A 26,965-nucleotide genomic window follows, 5' to 3' on the forward strand; every position below is an offset into this window, starting at 1 on the left:
AACAGATTAGGATAAGGGTGGATTGTGACTGACCTGTGTGTGGCTTTTGTAGTTCCTTCTAATTCTAAGATTTGTTATGAGCACAAAACTATGTAGGATGAACATTAAATGATAAGAAAACTTTTCTTTTCAGTCCTGATACATTTTGCTCACTAGGTAATATAATAGTATTAATGAGAGGAAATTAAGCCAGCCATTCCCCTAACCCCCACTTCTGGGGATATTGGTAATGTCAGCAAACATCTAGTTGTCACAATGGGAGGTAACATGTGTGTGTGCCACTATCTAGTCAAAAGAAACCACGAAAGCTTCCACATACCCTACAATGTACCCCTACCCCCAAAGAGAAGTATCAGACCTACAATGTCAATAGTTTCTAGGCTGAGAAAACCTGAGATGATCTAATAAATGACATAGCAACCACACACACTTAAAGTGCAAATGCTTCTTTGATAACTGATGCTTCAGAATACCTTAAAACAGTAATATTAGTCATTCAAAAAGCCACAACAGATTATTGGTGCAAGAAAGTCCAACTGAAACCACTGCATCTGATTGGTGAGAACACAAGTGAATTGGAAAGTCTTGCTGGGTCAGGGACACCTTTGAGTGACTTTTCTTCTCATAAATAAAATTAACAGATTCTATCCAACAGAGCAAACAACACAGACGTGCAATGATGTATGATATTTCAGAAACATTTTCAGGCAAATACTTTATAGTTTCTGATTTAAGTAGAAGAGAAAATTGGAGTTGGAAATTGATAGAATAATAGTGATCCTATCTGCTTGCAAAGTCTGGTTTGAGGATTGTATTGGATTGTAATTATCAGTTTACAAGCCCGAATTATTACTATTTGTGTTTGTCATTATAAACTGCAACACCTTGGTTCCAATAGGTGTTCAATAAATATTTAGGTGAACTGAGTGGCTAAATAAATGAAAAAATAAGAAGAATCAAAGTGCTCTGTAAAATGTAAAATGCTTTACAAACACAAGGTAATCGGAATATATAATAGTTAATATCACAGGCCTCACAATATTTGACCAAAAACCTTTTTAGGACAAAAATGTTCAGTTTGAAGAGCAAATAAAATTGTGATTATAAATGTGATCAGAAAACCTGCTGTGAAGATTATTCGTTTTCAAGTACATTGGGGAAGAAATGAAACAAAAGCAGGAAAATTTTAAATGGCAAGATAAATAGTACTGATAACGTAGATGGTCACAGATAGGGACATGGGTGGGGAGAGGGGACATGCAAAACCAAACAAAGACCCCCCCATACCTAGAATTTGGAGTCACTGCTTGTTATAATAATAGAAGCCTTTCAAAGTCAGCAACATGGTGATGGTGAAGGAAGACTGATCCAATGTTCCACATTAAAGAACAGAGCAGTCAATACAGTAGACAAAGTTAGATTCTAGATGAACTGTGCTTTTGAAGCTGCTTAGTTTGCTTTCATTGGTGACAAAGGGGTGCAGGCAAAGCGAAATGGGGCAAACATCTTAAGTTTGAAACTTAGTTTTGACACTGAGAATATTAGTATATCACTTTTCTTTTTCTGTAACATGAAGAAGTTGGATTAGATGACATCCCATGATTCTGGCATATGGATGTGGACACCAAAAGTGAGGATGGAGGTGATTAAGTAGAAGCAAAAGCAATGCTTTGGAAATCATAAAGCATATTGTAATAAAACACATGGAAAATGCCCAAAGGAATACAAAGCAAAAGAACTTCACAGGAGGAATAAACCACAACCAGAGGATCTAGTCTTCATTTTAAAAAATAATTTTATGTAGAGACGGAGTCTCACTTTGTTGTCCAGGTTGGTCTCAAATTTCTGGCCTCCAGTGGTCTTCCAACCTTGGGTTCCCAAAGTACTGGGCTTACAGGCATGAGCAGCTGTGCCCAACCCAAGTAGTCTTATTTAAACATTAATGTCTTATCATGAAATTAAAAATGTCTTGAACCAAGTCATGAACTCTAGAAATTTTTTTTCTTAAATGGGTAATAGACACTAAGAACAATATCAAATTTATACTCATCCATGAGGCTATGACATAAAAATTATTTGCCAAAAATGAATACATCGTAATAATTTGAGAATATATATTATCTGGATATTAGCCTAATTTAACATAATTTTATTCCTTTCATATAATCTGCATGTGCAAAATTTTACTTTTAATGCTAAGTTCCACATATGTTTAGATTTTAATATCACAGTCTTTTACATGTGTGTTAAGGGGATATAGTAAATATGAAATCATTTATGTTTGAGATGTTGACTTCCAAAGAGAAACCTCTCTTTGCTGGAAAGTATAAAATGGAAAACTGGAAGCGACTAGATAAACCAAGTGACTCTATCCAATAAAGAGCAGAGCCAGTTCTTTGCCTTGGGAGAGAAGTAGAGGACGGGGCAGATGTTACATAGAGCAAATAGTAGAGGAACTGTCGAGATGGGCAAAAAGGAATTTAAGCAATTTTGCTGTGTGTTTTGAATGCATTATCCTTTGGCATTTTCTCAGGGGAGGTATTGAGTTGATTGTCTTTGAATGCTTTTTGGATTGATGAACTATCTTTCCTTTGAATGCAAATTGTGCTGGTAGTGGACCAATAGATGTGCTTTATATGGGTTTCGCTGACATACGGTTTTAAAAGTCTGTCCATCTGTACATTTAATTGGGCTGTATGATAGTCTTCCAAGGAAGACAGTACAAAATATATCTTTATTTTCTAAAATTACAAACTGAAGTTCATAGAGTTTGAAGTGATTTTCCCAAGATCACTGTGAGTCGGGTCTCAAAGTCCCATAAGCTGGTATTTTTTTATTTCTACATACCCTTTCTGAGATTAAAAAAAAAACAACAAAAAACTTGGTTATTCCCAATAACTACCAAATCTTTTTTTCCTCCTCTTCCTTTTTCTTCAGGGACAAGGAATTCAAAGGCAACACCTCTACAATATTATCTACAAGGATTTTCTTTAATGACATAATTGTTTCTTGTTGATTAATATGGCAGGCACGAGACAGGTGTGGTTATCAAGCATTTGAAATGTGGCCATTGTGAATCAAGAGTTGAAGTTTTTATTTTATTTAATTTCAATTAATCTCAATTTCAAGAATCACATTTGGCTTGTGGATATAACACAGGACATCACAACCCTACAAGCTATACGTAAGAGATTAGCAAATGTCCTTGGTATTTCAAACTAAAATAATGCTGGAGTTCAATTGTACTTTATCATGTATCTTTAGTTGTTTATGTGTTGACATATCTTGAAGTCCAAACCCTTCATACACAAACCACTATTGTGGTCAGTGTCATCTCGTTGGCTTAATATATTTTTCTTGACTTTCGGTATATTTACCTATCATTGAATACTGTTTTTACAAATAGTTAATATGACATAACTACATTTCTCTGTAGCACCATTTTTCTGATTTCTCCAGAATTTTGTGTCCCTTTATTCTTCCTAACTTGTTATTGTTATTCCTTCTACTATGTTCATAGTATATTCAGTAATGTTCACATGAACCTCTTTAATACATCATATATGTAAAGTCCAAAGTATCAGTGTCCATTCTGAATTTCTAGAAACTGTGTGCTTGCTCAAATGGGCATCAAGAACAAACCAGAAGCATAAAAGAGAATGAAAGTTTTATGAAAGAAAGGAATTCAGTCAACATTTCCTCTTACCACTGAATACTTCATATACCACAGACACTTCTCACCACCTTTAACTCTTAGGTCTGTTAAGTTTTCCCACACTTTACTTCCAAAAAAATTTTCCTTCCATACTACTTGATGCTTTGGTTCATTGAACAGCTCAGAGGGTTTTATGAATTTTTTTTTTTTTTTTTACAGAATTATCAATTCTTTTGAATTTGAAATGGAAGATGAACTCTGAAGGGTAAGAGTAACATTACTACTTAAGAATTGTATAAGGATATACATGCAAGATTTATACAACTGCCAATCAATTGCTATTGGAAGCCACACCTACCACAAAAGCTAGTGAAAGAAGCATCATCTTATCCTAAAAGGAAGCCGTCTATGTGTTCTTTATGTACTTGTAAGATACCAGTTGCACCAGTTACATTGGCAAGTCATTTGGTTATTGCTATCTGACCCAACCTACTCCACAAGAATAAGTTGTGGTATTTCATATAAACCAAACATACCTATTGCAGAGAGATTGTCATCACATCTTTCAAACACCTTGCTTTCAGTGCTTTTTTTTTTTTTTTTGCAGTTATTAACTAAGTGAATTAAGAAAATTACCACCCTCATCAGATACTTAAAATTGTAAAGCAAAATATATGGGATAGAATACAGCACTCATTCATGTCAGACAATCATAATGACAAAGTGTGATACTCTGTTAGTGGACTGAGGTCATCCAATGTAGACATTGTGCACAGATGCTAAGCTGCTATGAAAATGATATTTATGAGATATCTCTGCTTCTCAAGACCTGAATCTGCAAATGTCGAACACCGTACCTTTCGAAAACCAACAGTTTCTTGGCACAGAATGTATAAGTTTCATGGGCCGGGATGTGGATGAAATTCACATAGTATTTGAATTTAAACTTTAGACGCTCAGTATACATATTAACCACTTTCCTCCTCAAGGGATACCTCTCCTTTCTTGATTCTTGTAGAATTTTCAAAATCTGGATTGTGATTCTAGGGCAATTGACAGCTCAGTCTAAAGAGCTTTCTGCATTTGTTTTAATTAGTCAGGGAGGGAAGGGGTTGATATGAATAAAAAAGTGGATCAAATAGGCAGGAACATGATGGGTACTGCAATTAATTGAACCACTTTTGCTCAGTGACATAAAAATATTCTAATATTAAGGATTATTTTACAACTCTATGGAAGTAATGCAGTGATGCATCTTGCATTTGTTTTGTCTTGATGACAAAATTCACTCTTAGAGTCACAAGAGCCTGCCTTGTGTTAGTTATAAACAAAAATATATTTATATATATATTTATGTAACTACTATGTGCTTTAAAGAAAATTACTGTATGATTCAGCAGGGTTCTTTCATTCTTTTATTGCCATGCTGACTTGAATGGCTTCTTAAGACAGGAATCGACAATGAAATGGGTCTTTAGTACTGAAATGGCATACAAGTTTTTTTCTAAAAAAAGTATGTTTAAAATCCCTTATCATTTTTGTTTCAAAAATGATTAAGGAAGTCATTGTACTGTTTCCTTTTGTTTCCGTCAGCCAAGAGCAACTGTGGCTTCATGGGACTTCACAGTTGGAAAACGGAGGCAATGCTGCTTAAAACAAGTCAGATGTTTTATTCTGAGGCAGGAGAACAGAAAGTCTCATTTGCTACTCCCTCTTCCCTAATCCTTAGCTAAAAGTTTGGAAATTTTGTCACAGCTCCTAGAAAGGGCATTCATTATCAAGGAAGAGGCAGACACAGTTTGAACCTCCTGTACAGATAAAAGATTCATCATGTAAAGTAATGAACTTGTTGGTACAGATGGATCTAGACCAATCAGAAAAACAAAATCCTTGTGCCACACACCTCTCTTGAAACAATAGAAAATCTCTTATTTTGTCTGTGTTTTCGCTCCTGCCTGAGCTGTTTTTTCTAGCAACCTTGGAAACATTCGTCATTGCTCTTTGAGTGAGAGAGTTCAGGCTGTGGAACACAGTTATCTTTGAGACATCAGAGAAGAACATTTGAACAAAAGGTATAGATCCCTTGTAAACTAAAGCTTTATTATTATTATTTGTCCTTGATCCCTTTGCAACCCTGCACCTAAGCCAAAAGCATTGCAATCTTGTCACACTTCAGGTAAGTCCACAGGAGATGTTCCGAGTGAACTATAGATGTCATTCCACTAGGGAATTTTATGTTCAGTGTAAATGGTATCTTGTATATGTTTTAGTTTTTCTTTTGCCCTTCTTGGGCTGGGCTTGTCCAGAAATCTCGTCTCCTTCAGGCTACAGCAGCTTAGGGCTCCTTTGTTTGTGTGTGTTTGTTTGTCTTAAAGGTATAGGCAAAATTTTAGTCTTAACACCTGTAAACCAGTACTGGTGCTGTTCTGTCCTAGAAATTTTAGCACTGCTCTGATACAATAAAACCTTCTTTCTCTCCAACTGGTTCAACTTCAGCATAAGCAGGATGTCCAGAACCTCTTCGAAACTTCATAGCAGGCCATCTGCTTGGACGTCTCTAAAACAGAAAATGCAAAAATAAAAAAAATGTGCATCAGAGTAAGATCCTGTTGTCTACAGAAAAATATATTTGCCAACTTCTGACTAAATTTAGTAACACATTATCTCTTATTACTGCATTAAGTACTCCCTTTGTTAGGCCTCAAAGACCCGTACTTGCATCTCTGTGATGGCACTATTTAAACTTTCTTTAGGGGATACTCTGTTAGTCACACCTGCCCCTAAAGGACTGAGAGCTTCTCAAAGGCAAGGTTCAATGCCTTGTACGTATGTCTGAAAAGTGCCAAAATATAACTAGGCAAAAGTGAACTGTAATGAAAAAGTCATCTTAATATTTAGCCACTGACACTCTCTTCTCTAGAAGTCAATACTAATATCACTTCATTTTGTTTATTAATTCCCTAAAAAACTAAGGTCAAAAAATTCTGCATAATTCCTAGAAGTGTGCTTCCAATTAGGTGCTAGGCTTTCTAGCAAATAAGCTAAAAAAAGAAATATCACTTAACATTTTTTTTATCACTTAACATCTTAAATTATTTATTTCGTTAAGCAGACTCATATATGACTTTTTGTGCTTGAAAAAAAAGATGTCATACCCTGAAAATGGAGCCCTTCATCTGAGAGTGTGGACATTCTTGAGCCTATGAGTAACACTTAGCAGTAGACGCTAGTCCTAAAACACAGTTATTTGTACTGACAAAAAGAGAGCATTTCTCTCCAGCACTCTGTCCATCAAACAAACCTTCTGTGATTTACAAATAGACGTGCTGAAATGAATTATATAGTTACAACAGCAGAAGACACTAAAATGCATTTTATAGCCACAGTGACACTAGAAACTATTACTCCATTTATCAAAGTGCCTGCAATTTGGGGTAAATAAGACAATAAATATCAAAGGGAGTTTATTTCTATCCAAAGAATTTTAATGTGAAAAAAAGGTTAAACATCAGTGTACATATCCTGGCATTTGGTATCTTTCTAGATTTGCCAATTTGATGTCAATGTCAATGATTAATGACTGTGAAAGACATTTTTCTCATCAGGTAGGAATAAGTATTAGCTCTACATTCTAGGAAAATACCAAACAAGATAATTACATTCTGCTAACTGATAATATTATGTGCTGTCTCCAACATTATATGATCAGAATGCCTTAAATATATTTACTGATTAAGACTTATTACATGAAACTGAATTATCTTTATTTTTCAAAAGAAGTTAAAATTAAAAGGAAGGTCACAGAGCAAAACAATGTGTCTATCGTGGGACTGAAATAATCACCAATGGAAAGGTACTAAATATCTTTAGGGAGGTGATACTTGTACCTTATAGTTATCACTGTTTGGAAGAAAAAGACCACATGTTGCAGTGCTCACTATTTTTAGCCCCCATTCTGGTTTCAGTGACTTCACAGCTTGGGCTTCTCCAAAGCCATGATGTCCCTGGTCAAGCAGTACCACTGAGGTTTGGCTTGGAATCTCCACCTTTCCAAGGCCACCTGATCTGTGGGTTCAGCTGGCAATAAAGTCCTGTGACCTAGCAATACTTTATAAGAAATGATCTATAGCATTTAGACACACTGTGCTACACGTAACTCTTCATTAAAAAGGAGTGCAGATAATGAGCATATTGACGATGCTAGTGAATGTTACATTGTATCAAGCTCTTACATGCTTTGTATTAGGTAAGTCACAAACACGATCTCATTTAATATCCACAACTCAGTCATTTACATTTTTTTGCAAACATAGGAAGTTAGCAGATGGCAGAGCCAAGATATAAAGTAAAATAAAATCTACCTACTTTCAAAGTTAATTTTCTCCCCTATGGAACTTACTTCTTAACATTGAGTGATTTGTGCATAACTCACCCAACATTTGGGAACATGGTTCTAGTTTTATTTCATTCTTAAAAATAAAACATTGTCAACCACTTCAGTATTCTGTTAAGAAGTCAGAATTACTAAGTCAATAATTCTGTCTTAGGTGAAAAGACTGCAGGATTATGGAAAACATTCATCATGTACTTTGTGTGCTCATCACAGACGTCTTCAACATAGAAGTACAAGCAGGTTGGGAGTGAAACTTCCTCTGTTATGACAATAAAAACGTATTTTCTGAATTAATTATATACCATTAAGGAGGTTTTACTTTTATTTATTTATTTTTTCTCCTTTTTTAAATTTTTAAGATGTGAGGTACAATTCAGGATTAGGTTTAAAAGTGGTTATCGTACAGGTAAAGTTTGGCCTCCCTTTGGTCCCCACTTTGCCTGGTTTGAGATCAGGTATGCTTATTGATTTCGTGCACCTCTCTCCCCACCCCCAGCAGTATCCCACTACTGCCAATCCCTTTCTTATAGTGTTATGGTAAACATTCAGGGTCCACTTATGAGTGAGAACATGTGGTACTCTGTTTTTGTGACAAACCACTAAGAAAGATAGACTCTAAATCCATTCAAGTTACTGTAAAGTCCATAGTTTGTCCTTCTTTATGGTTGCATAATATTCCATTGTGTTTGTGTACCTCATTTTTTTATCCAGTCAAGTTTTGATGGGCAGCCCAGTTGGTTCCATGCTTTTGCAGTTGTGAATAGTGCTGCAATAAACGTGTGTGTAAGTACCTTTTTTATGGAATGATTTGAGTTCCTCTGGATATACAAGGATGTTTAAAAATTTTTTGTTACCCGTAGAAAAAAGAGAAATAGCCCAACAATATTTAAAATCACTAAAGAATCTCCCACTCATATAATGTGGTTAAACTATCAGTGTATATCACTCATTTATTTCATTACTAGTAATGAACAAAATAGAGGAGGTATAATCCAGTTACAAAATTATTCAAGACTGCTATTTTATTCAGGCAAAACCGAACATTTATACTTCCTCCTATCATTTTATAGATGAAAAGAAAGGGTATTTTCCAAAATGATAATTTAAAATTTATAATGATTTTTAACACACATCAACTAACTGGGGCTTTAAAAATTTGGTCTTATTTTATATTACTTTACAATTTCTTGACATCTCAATCTTAGCCATACTAGTGCCAAATAAAGAGCAACAACTTCATCAAAACTCTGCTTTCTCTCTAGAATAGGTTCACAATAAAATAGGCAATGGCATCCCATATCACAAAACAATTATGTGGTTGTGAATAAATCACTTGATTTCTCTGGGCCTTTGTATCATCTTCTGTAAAATGATAGCTAAATTTGCCCTCTAAAATCCTAGGATCTTTATACTTCTTTGCCTGAGATAATTGACTTCAAAGTTGGGGAGAATATCTTAATTTAAAAAAATCCTCAGTGCTCTCCTGATCCCGTCCCTCTTGCTTCCCTTTATTAACTCTTATAACTCCTAAACTTAAGTGAAATCTATATAAGTCAGTCCTAACTGAAATTGTTTTTCTACATCAATCTTTAGCTATTCAGAGATTTTTTTCTTACAAATGAAAATAATGAGGCAATTCTATGACTTCAGTTGACTGTCCAAATATTTAATTCTCACAGAAAAATCTTTAACATTGATGCTGTAATATGAGCTAGCTACCTAGTGAACTGGGAAAGGCTTGGGCAGAAGGGTCTAGAAACCTGGACATCATGTCTGGCCCTGCCATGAACAGGCAAGTGTGACTGAGTACAGTCTGGCATTTTAGAGAAGGGATATATTGTACTTTTTCTTGAGGCCTAGACATTTTAACATAGATGCTCCTTTTAGAATGACTAATTCAAGTTGTTACAGAAACTCTTAGAGGCCACGGGGTCACTTGCAAACAGTGCAGGATGCATGCTGGAAATTGAAGAATTCAAACCAGACTGTAATGTTAATTCATTACAGAGATTCAGGATGTAATGCCTTAAAACATTACTGGTGTAATGCGTGGGTGATCTCTAATTTCATTTCTGAGAATTATTTATGTGATTAATCACATTCAGAAGAGAATGTTCACAGGGATGCGTTGACACTGGTGTGGGCTGTGCGGGTAGGAATTCTCCCTAATTACTCTTCAGCACTATTAATTGAATAGTCATCCAGATCTGTCTCAATGGTCCATGGCAGGATAATTAGCTGAAAAACCCACAAACAAACCTGGAGGGTACCCTCAGTTAGTAGTGTACACAAAGCTACAGCTGGAGACCTCTCTTCCAGTTCAGAGAGCAACACAGAGAGTGCTTTCTGTCTGGCTAGATGAGCCCTTAAAAAGAAGTTATAGGCAGGAGTGTAAAAGGAAAGGGGCTGTTTTGAAATCCAAGGCCCAGATAGAAGACACCTGTGATACATAATGGCACTTGTCAAGTCGTTGATTGAAAATTTCTGGTATTTTGTGCTGCTTTCTTCAAAGAACTGTGAGGAAGTAGAAGGAGGCTGGTATCACTTCCCAGCACAGAACTTAGGCAAAGTCACTGCCTTTTTTGGTACTCACTTTCTTCATCTGGAAAATGAAATGAACTAGATTATTGTTTTTCAATTCTCCTTTCCTCCCTTCCTCCTTCCCTCCCTTTCTAATTTATCAGTCACAGATCTTTTTCCTCTAATAAAATCTGAACTGGAAGCCCAAACAGAAGCACACAGGGTAGGTTTCTTTAACTGTGGTGGCCAGAGCTCTGCTCACATGTGCTCCCAGAGCCTGGAGGGAGTCTATGAATTCTATATTTTCTTATACAATGTTTCTGGCAGCTATAGAACTAAATCTGCACTTCTCAAACTTGACTGTGCACACAAATCAAAGGGATCTTGTTAAACTCTAGATTCTGGGTCAGCAGGTCTCAGGGAAGACTGGGTCTCTGCATATCTCACCTGTTCCCAGGTGAGGCTGGCACTGCTGTTCCACACAACACACTTTGAAGAGCAAGGGCAATGATTTTCTAAGGTCTCTTCAAACAGAAACATCCTCCAAAAGTGAGTAAAATAAAAAATACTGAACTTCAACCTTCCTGTGTCTCTGGCAGACCTTTGTGGGAATTGAAGCCTTGTTCTTGCAGCCAGGTCAACCTTTCAATATTTAGCTTTGATAAAGTTTGACTGTCCAGGGGAAGGGTGTTTTTTCTTTTTTCTTTTTTCTTTTTCATACTTTAAGATACAAGTTATTCTCTATTTTCCTTATTTTGTGTGGAATATTTTTTATTTTATTTATTTATTTATTTATTTTTTTAATAATTAATCAGTATTTTTATTATAGTTTTGTGGGGTACAGTTAAGGGTTAGGTGTACAATTACGTTTCATTCAGACACCCTGTTGATAAGAGGTGTTTTCCCAGCCCCAGACAGATATTTGCTACTGTTAATCCCCTCCCCCTCCCCCCCATAGTTTCCCAGTACCGTCAGTCATTTTGTTATAGTATTACATTGGATGTTCAAGGTCCATTATATGAGTGAGAACATGTGATATTCTGATCTTTGTTTCTGTGTGAGGTCACTCAGTATTATAGACTCTAGTTCCATCCAGGTTGCTGCAAAATTCATGATTTTGTTCTTTTTTATGGCTGCGTAGTGGAATATTTTTAAAATTTTAACAAGTAATAGGGCTGGCTTGCCAGATTTAGCAAATAAAAATATTTAAGACAACAGCTAAATTTGAATTTCAGACAAGAAATACTTACACTAAAACAGGGGTCTTTTTATTTAAAATTCAAATGTATCTGTATTTTATTTGACAACTCCATCTATAGGAAAACACAGTGGCTTTGGACCCTGACCAGTGAAACTTGCAATCTAATTAAAACAAATGACTCCTGTTTGTGGCTGTGTCTCTTTGCTTCATGAATTGTAGGTTGGTTTTTTTCCTTAAAAAGAGTAACTGAAATTGATTTGTCTGTCTTCTGGTGTGGTAGAGAATTCCAAGCAGGAGAATTGCAATTGTTTGTGTACAAAGCAAAGCCTGTGTGTTCTTTATACATTTTCTGCTCGTTCCATTTTGTTTGTTCCTCACAGGGATGCTGCCTTATTTTTCTGTAGCAGCTCTTCTCTAACTCATCCTTACTACTTGCCAATGGCACGCTGCCTTCATTCTAGGACTGCACTATGAATGGTTCTGAAGAATTTGTTATAGACATAGTTGGTTCATATGCAAGATCAAAAAATTTTCCCAAGGGATAGATAGAACAGCTATTTACCTGTTGACAAAATACAAATCATAGTATGAGTGTGATTTTCCAAAAGCCAAACTGTCCAAAATACAAAGCCCATGATTCTCCAAGAGCTACTAAATCACGTATAAACTCTTTCATATAGAAAGAGATATCTTCCCATCATATATTTTGAACACTTAACATTATTTTCTTTCACTTTTGGTGGTGCTCAGAGCTGACTGAAAATAGAATCACTTGGAAAGATTAAAAACAAACAAACAATACTGATGTAGAGGCTCGCCTAAGCCGATCGATTTAATTTCTAGGTGGTGCCCAGGCTGGTGTCATTTATAAGTCCTTCAGGCGAATGAGTGAACACAGTGAGGCTTGAGAACCAGCCACCTCAAACTCTTCTCTCACTTCCCTGTCTATACCCCATCATTTCTCACTCTGAGCCTTTGCCTGTGGTATTCCTTCAGTATCTTCTCTTATCCAAACACTATCCATCTCACATTATTGCTAAGAAAACTTTCCAATCCCCACCTAGAGATTAGTCCCTTCTCATTCTCTTGTGTTGTTTCAGATATTTCCAGGTATTTTATCAATGTCTCTTGCCACATTTTAACACACATTGTGGTTACTTGTGTGGTTGTAAACATATAGACTATATATACATCACGCTCTATGTATATGTCCTTGAGGTATGTGTCACATCCTGCTCAAATCTGAAATAATCACAGCAGGGGATACTGAAGATACCTGGCACCTGAATGGATCTTTTTTGTAAGATCTGCCTCCTCCATATGACAACATTATTTTCAGTAATAATCATGAAAGGAAATGAATAATAATAATGGCCAGAAAAGAAATGCAGATAGAGAAATTTTTGTGTGTGTTTTGAACTTTATATAATCACGCCAGTAAAAAACATTAAAAATAAAAAAGTTCTATACCAAAAAGGGAAAAATAGCCTGAATAAATGTATTTTTGAAAAAAAAGAGAAATTAAGACATAAATATTGCCAAATGAATGAACCCCACTAGGTTCAGAGGTTGATTGAAACTTGTAATAATGGAATTGAAGTACTTTAAGTTCTGTTTCTTCATCTTTACAACCACAGTGCTATTATTTTTTATTTTGAATTTACTGTTTTAAAACAGATATATAAAATGCCATACAGGTTGAAGACACAATAGTGCCTGAAACAAACGCAAAGATTCCAAATCCCTCTGAACTTATTTTCTAAATGAATGCATGTAGCTGAGTTTGCTGTCAGGGGCCAAGTATGGAAACCAAGAGCTTTCTGAATTAACTTCCATTTAGAAAAAAAATAAAAAATCTACTAAAGGGTAAACACTACAGTTGTGCAAAGGCGAAGTCACATATATAGTATGTCAGAAAACTCAACAGTAACAGAGCCCATTCTTTAGCACTTAGATCAGCATAAGTTGTTTTTCCAGGGTGGAATATTTTATCACCAACACAATTTAGAATTTCTGGCACATGGTGATAATAAAAATTCAACCTTATTTGAGGATTTCATTACAATGTTACAATGTTAGCATTCTCTGCAGACAATGCACCTTCTTTTTTTGTTGTTTTTTTTTGAGATGGAGTCTCACTGTGTCGCCCAGACTGGAGTGCAGTGGCCGCTCCCGGCCACCGCAGCCTCGACCTGCTGGTCTCCAGCGATCCTTCCCCCTCAGCCTTCCAAGTAGCTGGAACTACGGGCGCGCGCTACCATGCCTGGCTGATTTTTTGATTTATTGTAGAGATAAGGTCTCGCCAAGTTGCCCAGGCAGGTCTCGAACCCGCGGGCTCAGGCAATCCACTTACCTCAACCTCTCAAAGCGCTGGGATTACAGGCTGAACCACCAAGTCCAGCAATGCACCTTCTTTTTAACCTGCACATGAAGCAGGTAGCTCTGATCCACCTCAGCTGGCAAAGTATTACACACAAGGAGGCTGACAATAAGGGTGAGTGTTGATTTGCATAGATCTTATTTTGCAGTTTTTGCCCCCACAAGGGGCATGCATCTAGACTTTTGGGTGACAAGTTGTCTTCTTGAGATGTTTCTCTTCTTTTAACTTCAGCCCATTATTAGTTACTTTGTTGTTCAAACCGAGAATGACTGTATGATAGTAACTATTAGTACATTCATGTGGGAGTAAATGTATTCAGATAGCCAATAAAATTACTATTTAGATACCTCTATATAAAACAGTACTAAACTTAAGGCATTTATACTATGTTTCAGGAAAATAATGCATTTGCACATAAAAGCTTGAACACATGCTAACCAATGAGATTTCAGAGTCAGCATAAAAACAAATATTCATTGAAAATGTAGGACAATAAATACTATGAATTTTGAGGATTTATTCAGATTTGAGTCATCAGAAGTGATGCCATGGGCAGAAATGAAAATAAAAACAAAGGACTGAATGAAACCTGTCATCAATATAGCCAGATGCAACTTGACAGACTCATTTCAGGTCTTTAGAAAATGGCAGCCACTGGTTTTGTGTGCATTGCTTTTCCCTTGTCTACTTTATTCTCTTCAGCAGCTTTAATGACTTTAGTGTTCCTTATTGCAGTGTTTCTCCTGGATAATTTTGCAAACATCTTCTTCCATCCCTTCCGTATTACTCATTCTACCTCAAAGTAGCCACCTCCAGGGCCTGGCCATCATATGTCACTGCATGGCACCGTACTGACTTTAAATCCTTTGGTTATGGAGAATTGCATTTCAGTAGTCTCTATAATTCACCCAGGCTCCACCTAACTTCCTGCCAGACAGGATTCTACAGAGGGCCTCTGCAATCAACTTACTCTTAGTTCTTTCATCTATCTGGCAATCAATTCTGGATAAATTCTCCCAATTTTCATCACAAATACTCATCTCCTATATTTTCTTATTCCAGATCCTAAGCATTCCCAAGTAGTGTGGACAAAGCCACACATTCAAGTTAACCAGCCCCAAGAGTCACACTCTAATTTCCATTAGGAAGGCAATGATTAGTTTACTCTTCTTATCTGGTTGTTTGGCTTTTAAAGTCTTTGTTTTCTATGTCTCCAGAGACATAACAAGCTGGAAAATATAGATGATCAGATGACTTATCATCCAAATTTTCAGATTGAATGAGGAAATTATTTATAACTATATTAACCATATTAACAAACAATATTAATATAATATAATAATAATTATTTTAATTAATAGTTATATCAGACAACAGACATAAACTCGATGGTCCTGGGCAAACCGGGATGTGTATTGTCCTTAATTATACCCCTCTGTAATGGTAAGAGAATCTGCCAGACTTGCACTACACAAATAAAATCTTTAGTTTTGACTGATTTCCCATGATACAAGTTAAGAATATTCTACTCTTCTTCAGCATTAACCTTAGTTCATAATATAGCAATACTACTTTAGGGAATATCTCTTTCTTTCTTTTTTTTTGAGTTGGAGTCTCACTCTGTCGCCCAGATTGGAGTGTCGTGGCCGCTGCCGGCCACCGCAGCCTCGACCTGCTGGGCTCCGGCGATCCTTCCGCCTCAGCCTTCCAAGTAGCTGGAACTACAGGCGCGCGCTACCCCGCCCAGCTTAATTTTTGATTTATTGTAGAGATGAGGTCTCGCCAAGTTGCCCAGGCGGGTCTCAAACCCGCGGGCTCAGGCAATCCACTCACCTCAGCCTCCCAAAGGCACGGGATTACAGGCTCAGCCACCGAGCCCGGCTATCCCTTTATTTCTAGAGCCACACTGCTACAAGTGGCTATTTTCTACTAAAATTGAGTCATAATTTGCTAGCAGACAGGCAATTTACTCTAAAAAAAGTACTTTGCAGTGGATGTGAAAACAAGCCAGTTTACGGTTGCATAGTGACTCGGTTAAAAGATGAGATAATGCTGCTTTGGTCATAAATATCCTAGTAAAAGTCAAGTGTGAGTTAGAGCTGCTCCCTACAACAATAAGACTGGCCCTGTTCCTCAAGAAATTGTTCTTGTAAAGATACTTGGATCTAGAGTACCAATGTGTTTCTAAGGGAAGTCAAAGAAAGCTGGCAAGTTGAGCTCTAATCAGTTGTGACCTTAGGCATGGTAAGGGGTGGGCTATCTTCTAGCCTAAAGTACCTCTGTGCTTTCACTCACATTTAATCACACAGTTAGGAAACAAACCAATACAGCAATTAATATCAACAAATCCAAGAGGGGACACTATTCATTTGAAGGTATAGAAAGATGCCTATCAGTCAAACTAGGGCAAAACTGACTTTTGCATGTGACCAGTATTTCAAGATATGTTTTTAACTTGTGTTCATTTCAATGGAATTAAAAGTTTTAGAGAAAGTTTAAAAGATATACAGCAAACTTTTTACCTATTTAAGACTCTACATTTAAAAAATGGGTATCCAACATGATGTATCTTTTAAAGTCTGAGGAACTTCATTTATCTGTCTTGCCATTTTGTATATATACCATCTCTTGTCAAATCAATTCATAGATTGAAATAAAAGATCATTATGACCCTGAGAAAGGAAACAAGATAGTATGAATATGACAGGAGAATAAACGTTAAAGAACATGTGATTTACAGCAGTGGGCCCCAACCTTTTTGGCATCAGGGACCGGTTTTGTGGAAGGCAATTTTTCCATGGACTTGAGAGGAGGGCAAAAATGTACAGTCAAACCTCACTGCTGATGTCAATCTGCATTTACAGCCGCTCCCCAGCACTAGCATCATCGCCTCAGCTCCACCTCAGATCAGTGGTAATGCGAGTGATAGGGAGCAGCTCTAAATACAGATAAATACAGAAGCAGCTTTGCTCACTTGCTGGCCGCTCATCTCCTGCTGTGCGGCTCAGTTCCTAACAGGCCAGGGACTCCTCTGTTAAAAGATCAATTGTAGAGGTATGACAGATACGTTTTGTAATTATATTTTGTACATTGTTATAACAGACACACAGCAGTACCTAATGATTTCTTACTTAGGAACTATAGTGATGTTCATTACTGTCCTTTACAAAGATTCATGCAGTTTCCAAAAAGCTTCCTTAAGAGCTCATTGCATTCATCCTGTGATAAAGAACTGCTGATAACCATTGTAACAATATTGTGTGAGCCAGATTATAGCTCTGGAAGTAACTCCTTTTGGCAACATTTACAAAATGAAAAAAATAAAAATAAAAAAGCAAGATGTCAGAGATATACCAATTAGAGCCTACAAAAACAACTGTTTTTATTGTGCAATCGATAGCATAATACTAAGAAGTTGATAATATAGTTTGTGAATTATTAAGATCGTTTGTTCTTTTTCCCTTTCTCTTATTTGGATAACTTACCCACAAGTGCTCAGGCAGAGAGTAGTGATGGGAAATGCATGAATCTCTCCAATAAATCTTGGTATTTATTGGCTGAAACTGACTAATATTTAAAAAGTGTTTTAACACAGATGAAGGCTGCTTGGGAGTCACAAATTTGGATTCAAATTCTTGTTGGTCTATACAAAATGGTTGAGGAAGTGACCAAAGTCACAAAGTCAGTCAGTAAAAAGCTGGAATTTATGCAAAGTCTGTCCTCTTGGCTCTGCATTTTTTCCATTGCATTTTACTGGTTCCTGATTCTCCTTCTATCAAGCACTGAGGCTTTAGGCAAGTTACGTTCCCTTTTTTTTTTTTAATCTGAGTTCTTATGTTTAAAATGAGAATGTGGACATACACTAGTTTACTACTTAGTATGAGCCTATACCCTTCAGTCAGCTTTAACAAATGAAAAATATACCATAATAATCTTTAAAAGGGCCAATATTATCTCATCAATGACACTATTTTAAAATATATTGTGAATGACTCAACTAAAACAACTCCAATAAGATATGTTTTAAAATATAAGTGCATAGAATCCTGCAATACCAATGTTGCAATTTAAAGAGTTATCTTTTCAAGCATACAAATTTTCTTTTAGGAAAATGGACATTTATTTCTGTAAAGGGGAGACGTACAATGCCAAAAGCTGCGAATCGTTGAGCTTAATGTTTCCTTAAGTTTTCTACTACATTCAACTTTCTATCATTTCATGATTTTGTTTATCGAAGTTCCACTTGGATTATTTTAGATGAGAGCATTTATTCAGCAACTATTCACCAAGCATTGTGCTTGTCCTTGAGGGTAAAAACTACGAATGAGAAAGATAAGGTTGCTCCCTAGAGTTCTCAAATTGCTACTAAAATTCACCAGGAAGCAAAATAAAATGATGCTCACAATGAGGAAAGTCTTTGTGATTTAGTTTTAAGGCCAGTCCCTAGAAAAGAACTGATCAGTTAGTTCTGCCTAGTAACCACATCTCTGTCTACTCTAACAAACGGGGAAGAATTCTAAATCTCCTAATCGCTGGTTATTTACTTTTCCACTGAAACACCATAAAAACAAGTGTACATGAAATTTTCAATTGCACAAAATATATTCTGCTACATAGATTTTACCATTTGTGAGTAAAAATTTAAATCCCCAAACATAATTACTTAGTTTTTAAAAATATATCTTGTTTCCTCTTTTCTGTATGAATGTAATTTCCTATAAATAATAGTATTTCTTATATTATTTTCTGCATAGTTTTTCTCCGAATAGTTTCATTACTTTTACATTTGAATTAGTAGCTATAAATACATTTGTAATCTCAATTTTCCTTTGATTTGGCTTTGCTCAAAGTTCTCAATGATTTTCATTCTATCTGGTTTCCTTTGCACTTACCTCTCTTTCTAAACAAAGAGTGATTCTAATGTTGTTATGTTGTTTGCGAAAACATACCCAGTTCATTGATTTTCCCTGATATTTCATTACTCTAATGAATTTTTAATATGGCTTACATCTATTAGACGGTGGTTATGTTCTATATTAATAACTCTTCTTTTTATTTTATCGATGGCTTAATCAAGTAGAAGTTCATTTCTTGTCCATATAATAGTCCCAGGCAAGTATTCCTTATAGACAGACAATTTTCTTGCATGCATAGATTGTGGCATCTCCCACCTTGGTTTCTCCAGTCTCTAGGGACAGTGTAGCCAATTGGTGAGACAAGAGAGAAGGTGTAAAAGGTGTACCTAATTCTTAAAAGCCTTGACTTAAATGTCACATTTAGGACTTCCTGGTGGGGAAAGTAGTCACATGGCCATATCCAGATGCAAGAGAGTTTGAGAAAGGGAATCTTTACTTATGAAATTATTTATCAGTCACAACCCTTTACTATAGAATTAGGAGCCTGAATTGCGGTGTATAAGTAGCATTCTCTGCTACAAATACCCACATCTTTTTAATTATAGATACAAATTATAAATACATTCCAAATATTTCCAAAACATTTTCTGCCAAATGAAGTAAGTTGAAACATGAGATGTGTGTTACTGCTATAACTACCCTCCAGTGCACAAAGGCCAATTGTATGGAGAAAGTGTGTAGATGTATTTTGAGTGGTAGCAGGTAACAGGTAATAGTCCAAGTCACCTGAGTCCAAGAGTGATTGATGTGCCTGTGGTCATTTTGTTTATCTGAAGCTTATCTCTAAAATATTTTTCAAGAAGACCTCATGGAAACAATATTGCCAGAGTTCCTACATGTTGATAATAGTCTAAGTGTGCCTTTTATACATGAAGGCCAGTTTGCTGGGTATGGATTATTGGCTTTCATTTTCTGTCTTACAATACCGTAACTTCATTTTCTTCTGGTATAAAAAGTTGCTCTTAGCCGGGCTCGGTGGCTCAGCCTGTAATCCCGTGCCTTTGGGAGACTGAGGTGAGTGGATTGCCTGAGCCCGCGGGTTCGAGACCTGCCTGGACAGTGAGACCTCATCTCTACAATAAATCAAAAAATGAGCCGGGTGTGGTAGCGCACGCCTGTAATTCTGGCTACTCGGAAGGCTGAGGCAGAAGGATCGCCGGAGCCCAGCAGGTGGAGGCTGCGGTGGCCAGGAGCGGCCACTGCACACCAGTCTGGGTGACAGAGGGAGACTCCAACTCAGAAAAAAAAAAAAAAAGTTGCTCTCAAACACTTGATGATTATCTAATTCATATATACTTATAAGTCAAGTGTTTTCTGTTCTAAATGCATTTTTTTTTTCTTTTTGAAAAGTCATCCAGTGATTTTACTAGAATGTCTTAATGTTCATTATTTTGGGTCAATAATCTTAGGTTTATAGTGTGCTCTTTCAATATTTAATTTCTTTAAGTTTTAGAAACTTTAAAAAAAAGTATAGTTTGTGGTAATTATTTTTTCTCTTGCTTTGGTTTCCTTCTTTAGGGGTTCCCATTGTTCATATGTTGGATCTTCTCTGCCAATTTTCAGTATTCATAATTTTCTCCCAAAGCTTAACTCTTTTTCTAATTCCTTTTAATTTAAAAAAATGTATTTCTTTTAGCTTTCTGTTTCTTTTAAGGCATTAAAAACTCTTTTGTTATTCCAGTTTTTTATTCATTTCCAAAATAGGTTTTCTTTTTATTTCTAATTCTTAATACATTATCTCATTTTTTAGTTTCTCTAATGCTAACTTGTTCTTTCATGTTTTGCATCTTTCTTCATTATGTATAGTTAGTTTTGAAATAGTACATTAGGGTTTTCATTAGATTGTTGTAAAGCAAATCTTTCTGATATGCTTTCATTATCTGTAGAGATATTATTCTGTTTTTTAGTTATCTTTACATGGGATTTCACCACCAAAATTTTCTTTACTCATTTTTATATGAATTTAATTTTTATGAACTTCCAAGAGGAGGGTTAGTTCAAGTAACATTTGTAACCTTGAAGTTTCTTCTGTTGTTCTATTGCATTAAAAAACTGTAAAGGTACTGGACCTTTACCTTATACCATACAAAAAATCAACTTACAATTGGTTAACAGTGTAAGCATAAGAACTGGAACCATAAAACTCGCCAAAGAAAACAGAGAAAAAGCTCCTTGGTGTTGAACTCGAAATGACTTTTTTGGATATCACAACAAAATCTCAGGTAACAAAACCAAAAATAAACAAATAGAATAACATCACACTAAAATGCCCTGCACAGCAAAACAATCAATAAATGAAAAGGCAGTCTATGGATTGTGAGAAAATATTTGTAAATGATATATCTGATAAGGGGTTAATATCCAAAACATATAAGGAACTCATATAGCTAAACAGTAAAAACAAAAACAACCAAAAAAAAAAAACAAAACCCAAACAAACAAAACAAATAAGCCGGTTTAAAAATAAACAAATTTCTCCAAAGAAGATATAAAAATGGCAAAAATTTTTGAAAAATTGCTCAACATCACTAATCATCTAGGAAATGGAAATCAAACTACAATGAAAATCACCTCATATCTGTTAGAATGGCTATTATCAAAAAGATAAAACATAACCAAGTGTTGGCGAGAGTGTAAAGAAAAGGGAAACCTTACATACTGTTGGTGAAAACGTATATTGGTACAACCATTATAAACAATGGTATAGGGTTTTTCTCAAAATATTAAAAATAGAACTACCATATGGCCCAACAAATTTTCTACTGGATATACATGCAAAAGAAATGAGATCAACACCTCATAGAGATATCTGCACACCAGTGTTCACAGTAGCATTATTCACAATGGCCAAGAAATGGAAACAGCTGAAGTGTCTGTACACAGATGAATGAGTAAAGAAAATTTGGTATATACACATAAGAAAATACCACTCAGCCTTTAAAAAAGGAGATACTGCCATTTGCAACAACATAGATGAACCTAGAGAACATTATGCTAAGTGAAGTAAGCCAGACAGAAAGAAAGAATGCTTGATATCTCTTATCAGTAGAATAAAAAAGATCAAATACATTTTAAGAAGCAGAGATAGAGTTGAGAGAGGAGCTGGACAAATGCAGGTCAACTTTTTCTTGCAATTATGTAGAATGAGTAAGTCTAAAGATCTAATGTACAACAGGATGACTATAGCAATATTATATTGAACAGTACACTGATAATTTGTTAAGACAGATTTTAGGTACTCTTACACAAAAAAGATAACTACAGAATGTTATAGATAGAACAAATGGCTTGATTGTGGTAATCATTTCACTGTAAGTATATGAGGGAAGACTCCTAAAATAGAATTTATTTATAAAATATTGTGTATTTATTCTTACACGTTTAAACTTTGGTCACCTTCAAAGTACTTTCCATTTGATGAAATTCACCCATCAAGACACATTTTCCACTGCTAAAAACAGTTTCTGAATTCATCCATTTGTATGCCTTTTAGTGCTTCTGCCTTTTTTGTTTTACCTCTTTTATATCGGCAAAATGTTTCCCTTTGAGGACTTTTTCCATGCGGGGAAACAAAAAAAATGTCGTTAGGGTGAGATCAGGTGAATGGGAGGGTGGGGATATGGGTCACGCCATTTTTGGTCAAAACTGCTGAACACGGGAGGCAGTGTGGGCAGGTTGTTCATGTAAATCATCCATCATGAAATGGGCTAATGTGCTGAAAGAATTGCCAACAAAATTCACTGAAACTGAGTGCAATCTCTCATCAGCTGGTACTCCGATGACAATGGGTTTCTAGAATACATACCTAGCAGGGCAAGTCTGTACTACAAGGGACTCAGCCTCCAAAAAAAAATTCTGTTTCTTTTCTTTTCTTTTTCTTTTTTGGTGTGTGTGGGGGAGGCGTCCCTCTCACAAAACATCATATAGTACATTTTATAAAAGAGTGTCTGACACATTGTATGTCCTGAATAAATGATGGCTATCATTAAAAAATATGATGGCATGCTTTCTGGTATTTCCTGACTCTGTGCCTCTTCACCACTTGTATAAGAACTTTCTTCTTCTTTTTTCATCTCTGTTGGCCCTGTGAGTAAAATATTTATTTCAGCTACAGAATTTTCTCCTAGTGGGGGCACTGTCATGCAAGATGGCACTGGCAAGTCAGTTTTAGGAATTCCTTGGACTATGCAGCTCTAGTCCCTTCAGAAATTCTGAAAGAGCCCCTACACTCACCAGCATTGGTGCTAGTACATGTCCTTCTCACTTTCTGTTGCTGCTGTCACACTGGCCCATGGTGTTTTCCTATCAATACCTATTGGCTATTATATTGTTCATTTTCAGGCCTGTCAGACATCTTGTTGACAACATTTAGGTCTTGTAGCCATTGGTGGTTTGTTCTTATCTGATGTATTTAGGGATGATGGCTGTATCTTGACCATACATTATCAGCTAGTTTTGTTGTAAATACCATCTATAGTTTTTTTAATATATATTTTTTATTATAAAGGTGTGGGGTACAATTCAGGGTCAGGTATACAAACATTGGTTATGCAGGTACCTTTGTTGATGAGGTAGCCCCTCCCTCCCCTAGCAGTTTCCTCAACTACCAATCCCACTCCCCTCCCCTGACAGTTTCCCACTACTGCCAATCACTTTCTTATAGTATTATAATGGTTCAAGGTCTGCTTATGAGTAGCAAGGTTTTTTTTTTTTTTAATTTTGGTACCTAGTAGTTTTGCCTGTTTTTATGTAGATGTTTTGGGGGAGGAGAGAATGCTACTACCACTAACAACTTTCCAGAATTTTTCATCAGTACTTCCCTTTGACATTTCAAGGATTCTCTTTACATTTACTGTTAAATCACATTCTTCATTTCTATAAAATCTTTCACCAAATTGATGTTACTGAGACTATTTAAATATTTTATTATTGTACCTACCTTTGGTCAAAAAAGAAAAAAAATATACAGTTGTTCTACTATGTGCTGCGATGAATCATTGAATGACTGAATGTGTGTGTGTGTGTTTTAACTTGAAGGTAAATAAGAGATAAATAATCATGGTGGAAAGCTAACTAAGTAGTCGCGACTTCCTCTTAGCTCTTCTTGTTCAAGATTGGAAATTTCTACCCTTTCTGTGTCAAGGAAATGAATTTGTACATGGTGGATGTGACTCAACTGCATCATTTATGGGCTCATGAAAGTTTCAACTTGAATGAAGTCTGTGCATGTCATGGTTGAGAGAATGGGTGAGAAGAAAAAGCACTTTTTCTACTAGCAGTGATTATACAATAAAGATACTAATGATCACAGATTCTAATAAAATAGGAATGGAAAAAATGCCAACTTAAATTTCAGAAAATTTGGGAAAGCAAATACTTAAAAATTCCCTAAGGCTACTTGGCAGAATGTGAGAGGAAGGGAAACAGAGTAGTAGAAGTGATTTTGAGTGACCAGAGCTTACATGTTCAACCAAAAACTCTCAGAGTAATCAATCGTGGTGGAAAGAAAAAGATGGAAATAGAAAGAAAAACACAAAATGGCTTATTGTGTAAGCAGAAAATGCCAAATATGCTACTCCTACTTATTTGAAGAAAGCATAAATATTTAACCATCAATTCACCCTCCTTGTAAAATTCAATAAATTTGTGGAGAGGACTATGGGAGAAAGCAAAGAACAGCACTTGTACCTCTGGCTCTGTGCTACTTTTTACTGTTCCAAGTAACTCCTTCTTGGAAAAGATTTGTTTAAGGCACTTTACGCTACCTGTTATATTAATGATTGGTTCCTTTGTTTTCATGCATATTTCTTACTAAAGGAAAACCTAAGACGTGCTTGCCCTACTAGGACCTGAGCATGAAATCTATGACATTATCCAATACTACCAACTTCTGTAAAAGGGCTTTTCCCTCAATTATTACCAGATAAATACTTATATTCTGGAGAGGAGAATTATAGTCTTCCTTGTTGTGTGTGTGAGTGAGTGAGTGTGTGTGTGTGTGTGTGTGTATGTGTGTGTGTGTGTGTGTGTGTGTGTGTGTTTTCTTCTTTGGGTTACTCAAAAAATAAGATGTCTTCATAAGCTGTAAGCATGCACCAACACACCTTCTTGTTTACTTTGCAATTTTTCGATCTTTCTGAAGCATACAATATTGGTGGAAAAGGGAACCAGAATACTCTAGATTTACAGGGACAGGTGAGCCTTAAATTCATTCTAGTTTAACCGCTTATATAAAGTTTAAATACCTCCTATGGAGTCCTTAACAATGGGGTCTTCTTGTATGCTTAAGAAGTTCTGGTGATGAAAAGCTTGGTACTCAGGAAGCCTGTGCATCTCTGAGTACATTTGATTACTAGAAAGTCTTTACAATGAGTTCATATTTGCATCTTCACAGCTTCCCCCCAAAGATTCTTGTGTCTATTCTCAATCTATCTGGCACAAGTTGACTACCTCAGCCTAAGTTTCAAGTCTTGAATGTTCGTTATTACTCTAAATTGAACTAAGTTTCTCTACAAGTATGGAGACTTACTTGTTTCTCTACGGGAATAGATCCCATTGCTTTTGATAAAATGCTATCCAGCTCTTCATAAAACATATGATGCATTTTAAAACTGATGTCTTATACAATAAATTAGGTATTTTGAGACTACTTTTGACTAAAATTCAATGTTCGTTACCAATTCTTATGCTACATCAAATTTTCTTCATATTAAACTTGCACATATTCAGGATTCAAGTCCAGCTACAAGTTACTGACCCACAATGAGATAAGTCATAGTTAAAGCCATTAAGAATTAAGAAGCACTAAAACGTTTTTAAAAGCTCAAAAAGAAAAACACTAAAAAGTGATACAAATTCAAGCATAAAACAAGAAAAAATCTGATGCACTATTAAGGGAGAATTAGCTATTACTAGAACTTTAAGTTGCACTATGATTTCTGAATAATTATGACAAATTTATTTTTTATAGAAGAAAACCCTGTGTCAAGGAAAACACAGTGTTCAAAAAATTTTTTGAATCATGAATGCTTTTCATCAATTCAAAATTTATAGAGTTTATAGGAATTTTTGATTACCTCATAATCAATTTTTGATTACCTCATAAGAATACAAATATAGTCATTAGTTGCAATTAGAGAACGTAGACATAAAACGAATAATTCTGATTCTATATTCACTTACTGTGTGATACAAGTGAAGTAATTTGAATTAAATATTATTTTGTTTATATTAAGATAATTTTTATAGATGATCACCACAAGAAAATAGAGTAAAATAATCTTAATTAATTTGCACTTTAAAATACCCTTGATGGTCACTTCTAATAGATTTACAAAAAGTATAATTTATAATAAATTTCTTTATATTTGTTCCCTAGACTCTTATTTTTCTGATCTCTAAAACTCAAATTTAAAATTTTAATTTCCTTATGATTGCAAATAATTCTAGTATTATTTATAAACCAGAGCATACCACAACTATCAGCTTATTTAGTTGCCCTGTATTTTGATCAGAAAAAAAAATTACACTATGTGAAACTGGTGGGGAAAATCTTATAATTGAATACATTCATAATTACTATGAAGCAGTAATTATTGTAAAATTAAAGTTTCTATTGTCTATCTCCACAATAGAAAGGCTTAAATATTTATTTTAAGGAAGAACAATTACCAAGGTTTCAAGGAAGAAATTACTCAACAGCTGGTACTGTCAGTTGAGTAATCTTCTCTTCCAGAGGTAATAGAAGAAGAAAAGGATTAGAATACCTAAAACATATATCATGTACTTAAAATGATGCACTTAAGATAACTCAGGTTTACAAATGCCCAAGTGAACTGTAGCTTTGCTGATTTTCATTTATTTAATCATTTGATTCTTCTGTTTAGAGAACATCTATCAT

At 35.5% G+C, this 26,965-nt stretch overlaps 1 protein-coding gene across 1 annotated transcript in view; it reads right to left on the reverse strand.

The window, feature by feature from the left end:
- Window positions 1-4,721: 4,721 nt before the first annotated feature.
- PLXDC2 (plexin domain containing 2) overlaps window positions 4,722-26,965 on the reverse strand; it is a 137,217-nt gene continuing 114,973 nt past the window's right edge. The window contains exon 11 of the mRNA XM_021711807.1: window positions 4,722-6,212. Coding sequence (XP_021567482.1) covers window positions 6,096-6,212 — 117 coding nt within the window. The 3' untranslated portion in view covers window positions 4,722-6,095. The remainder of the gene's footprint in view (window positions 6,213-26,965) is intronic.

The sequence above is a fragment of the Carlito syrichta genome, unplaced genomic scaffold, assembly GCF_000164805.1.
Source record: "Carlito syrichta isolate Samal-C Ts95f unplaced genomic scaffold, Tarsius_syrichta-2.0.1 Scaffold302599, whole genome shotgun sequence".
Taxonomy (NCBI): domain Eukaryota; kingdom Metazoa; phylum Chordata; class Mammalia; order Primates; family Tarsiidae; genus Carlito; species Carlito syrichta.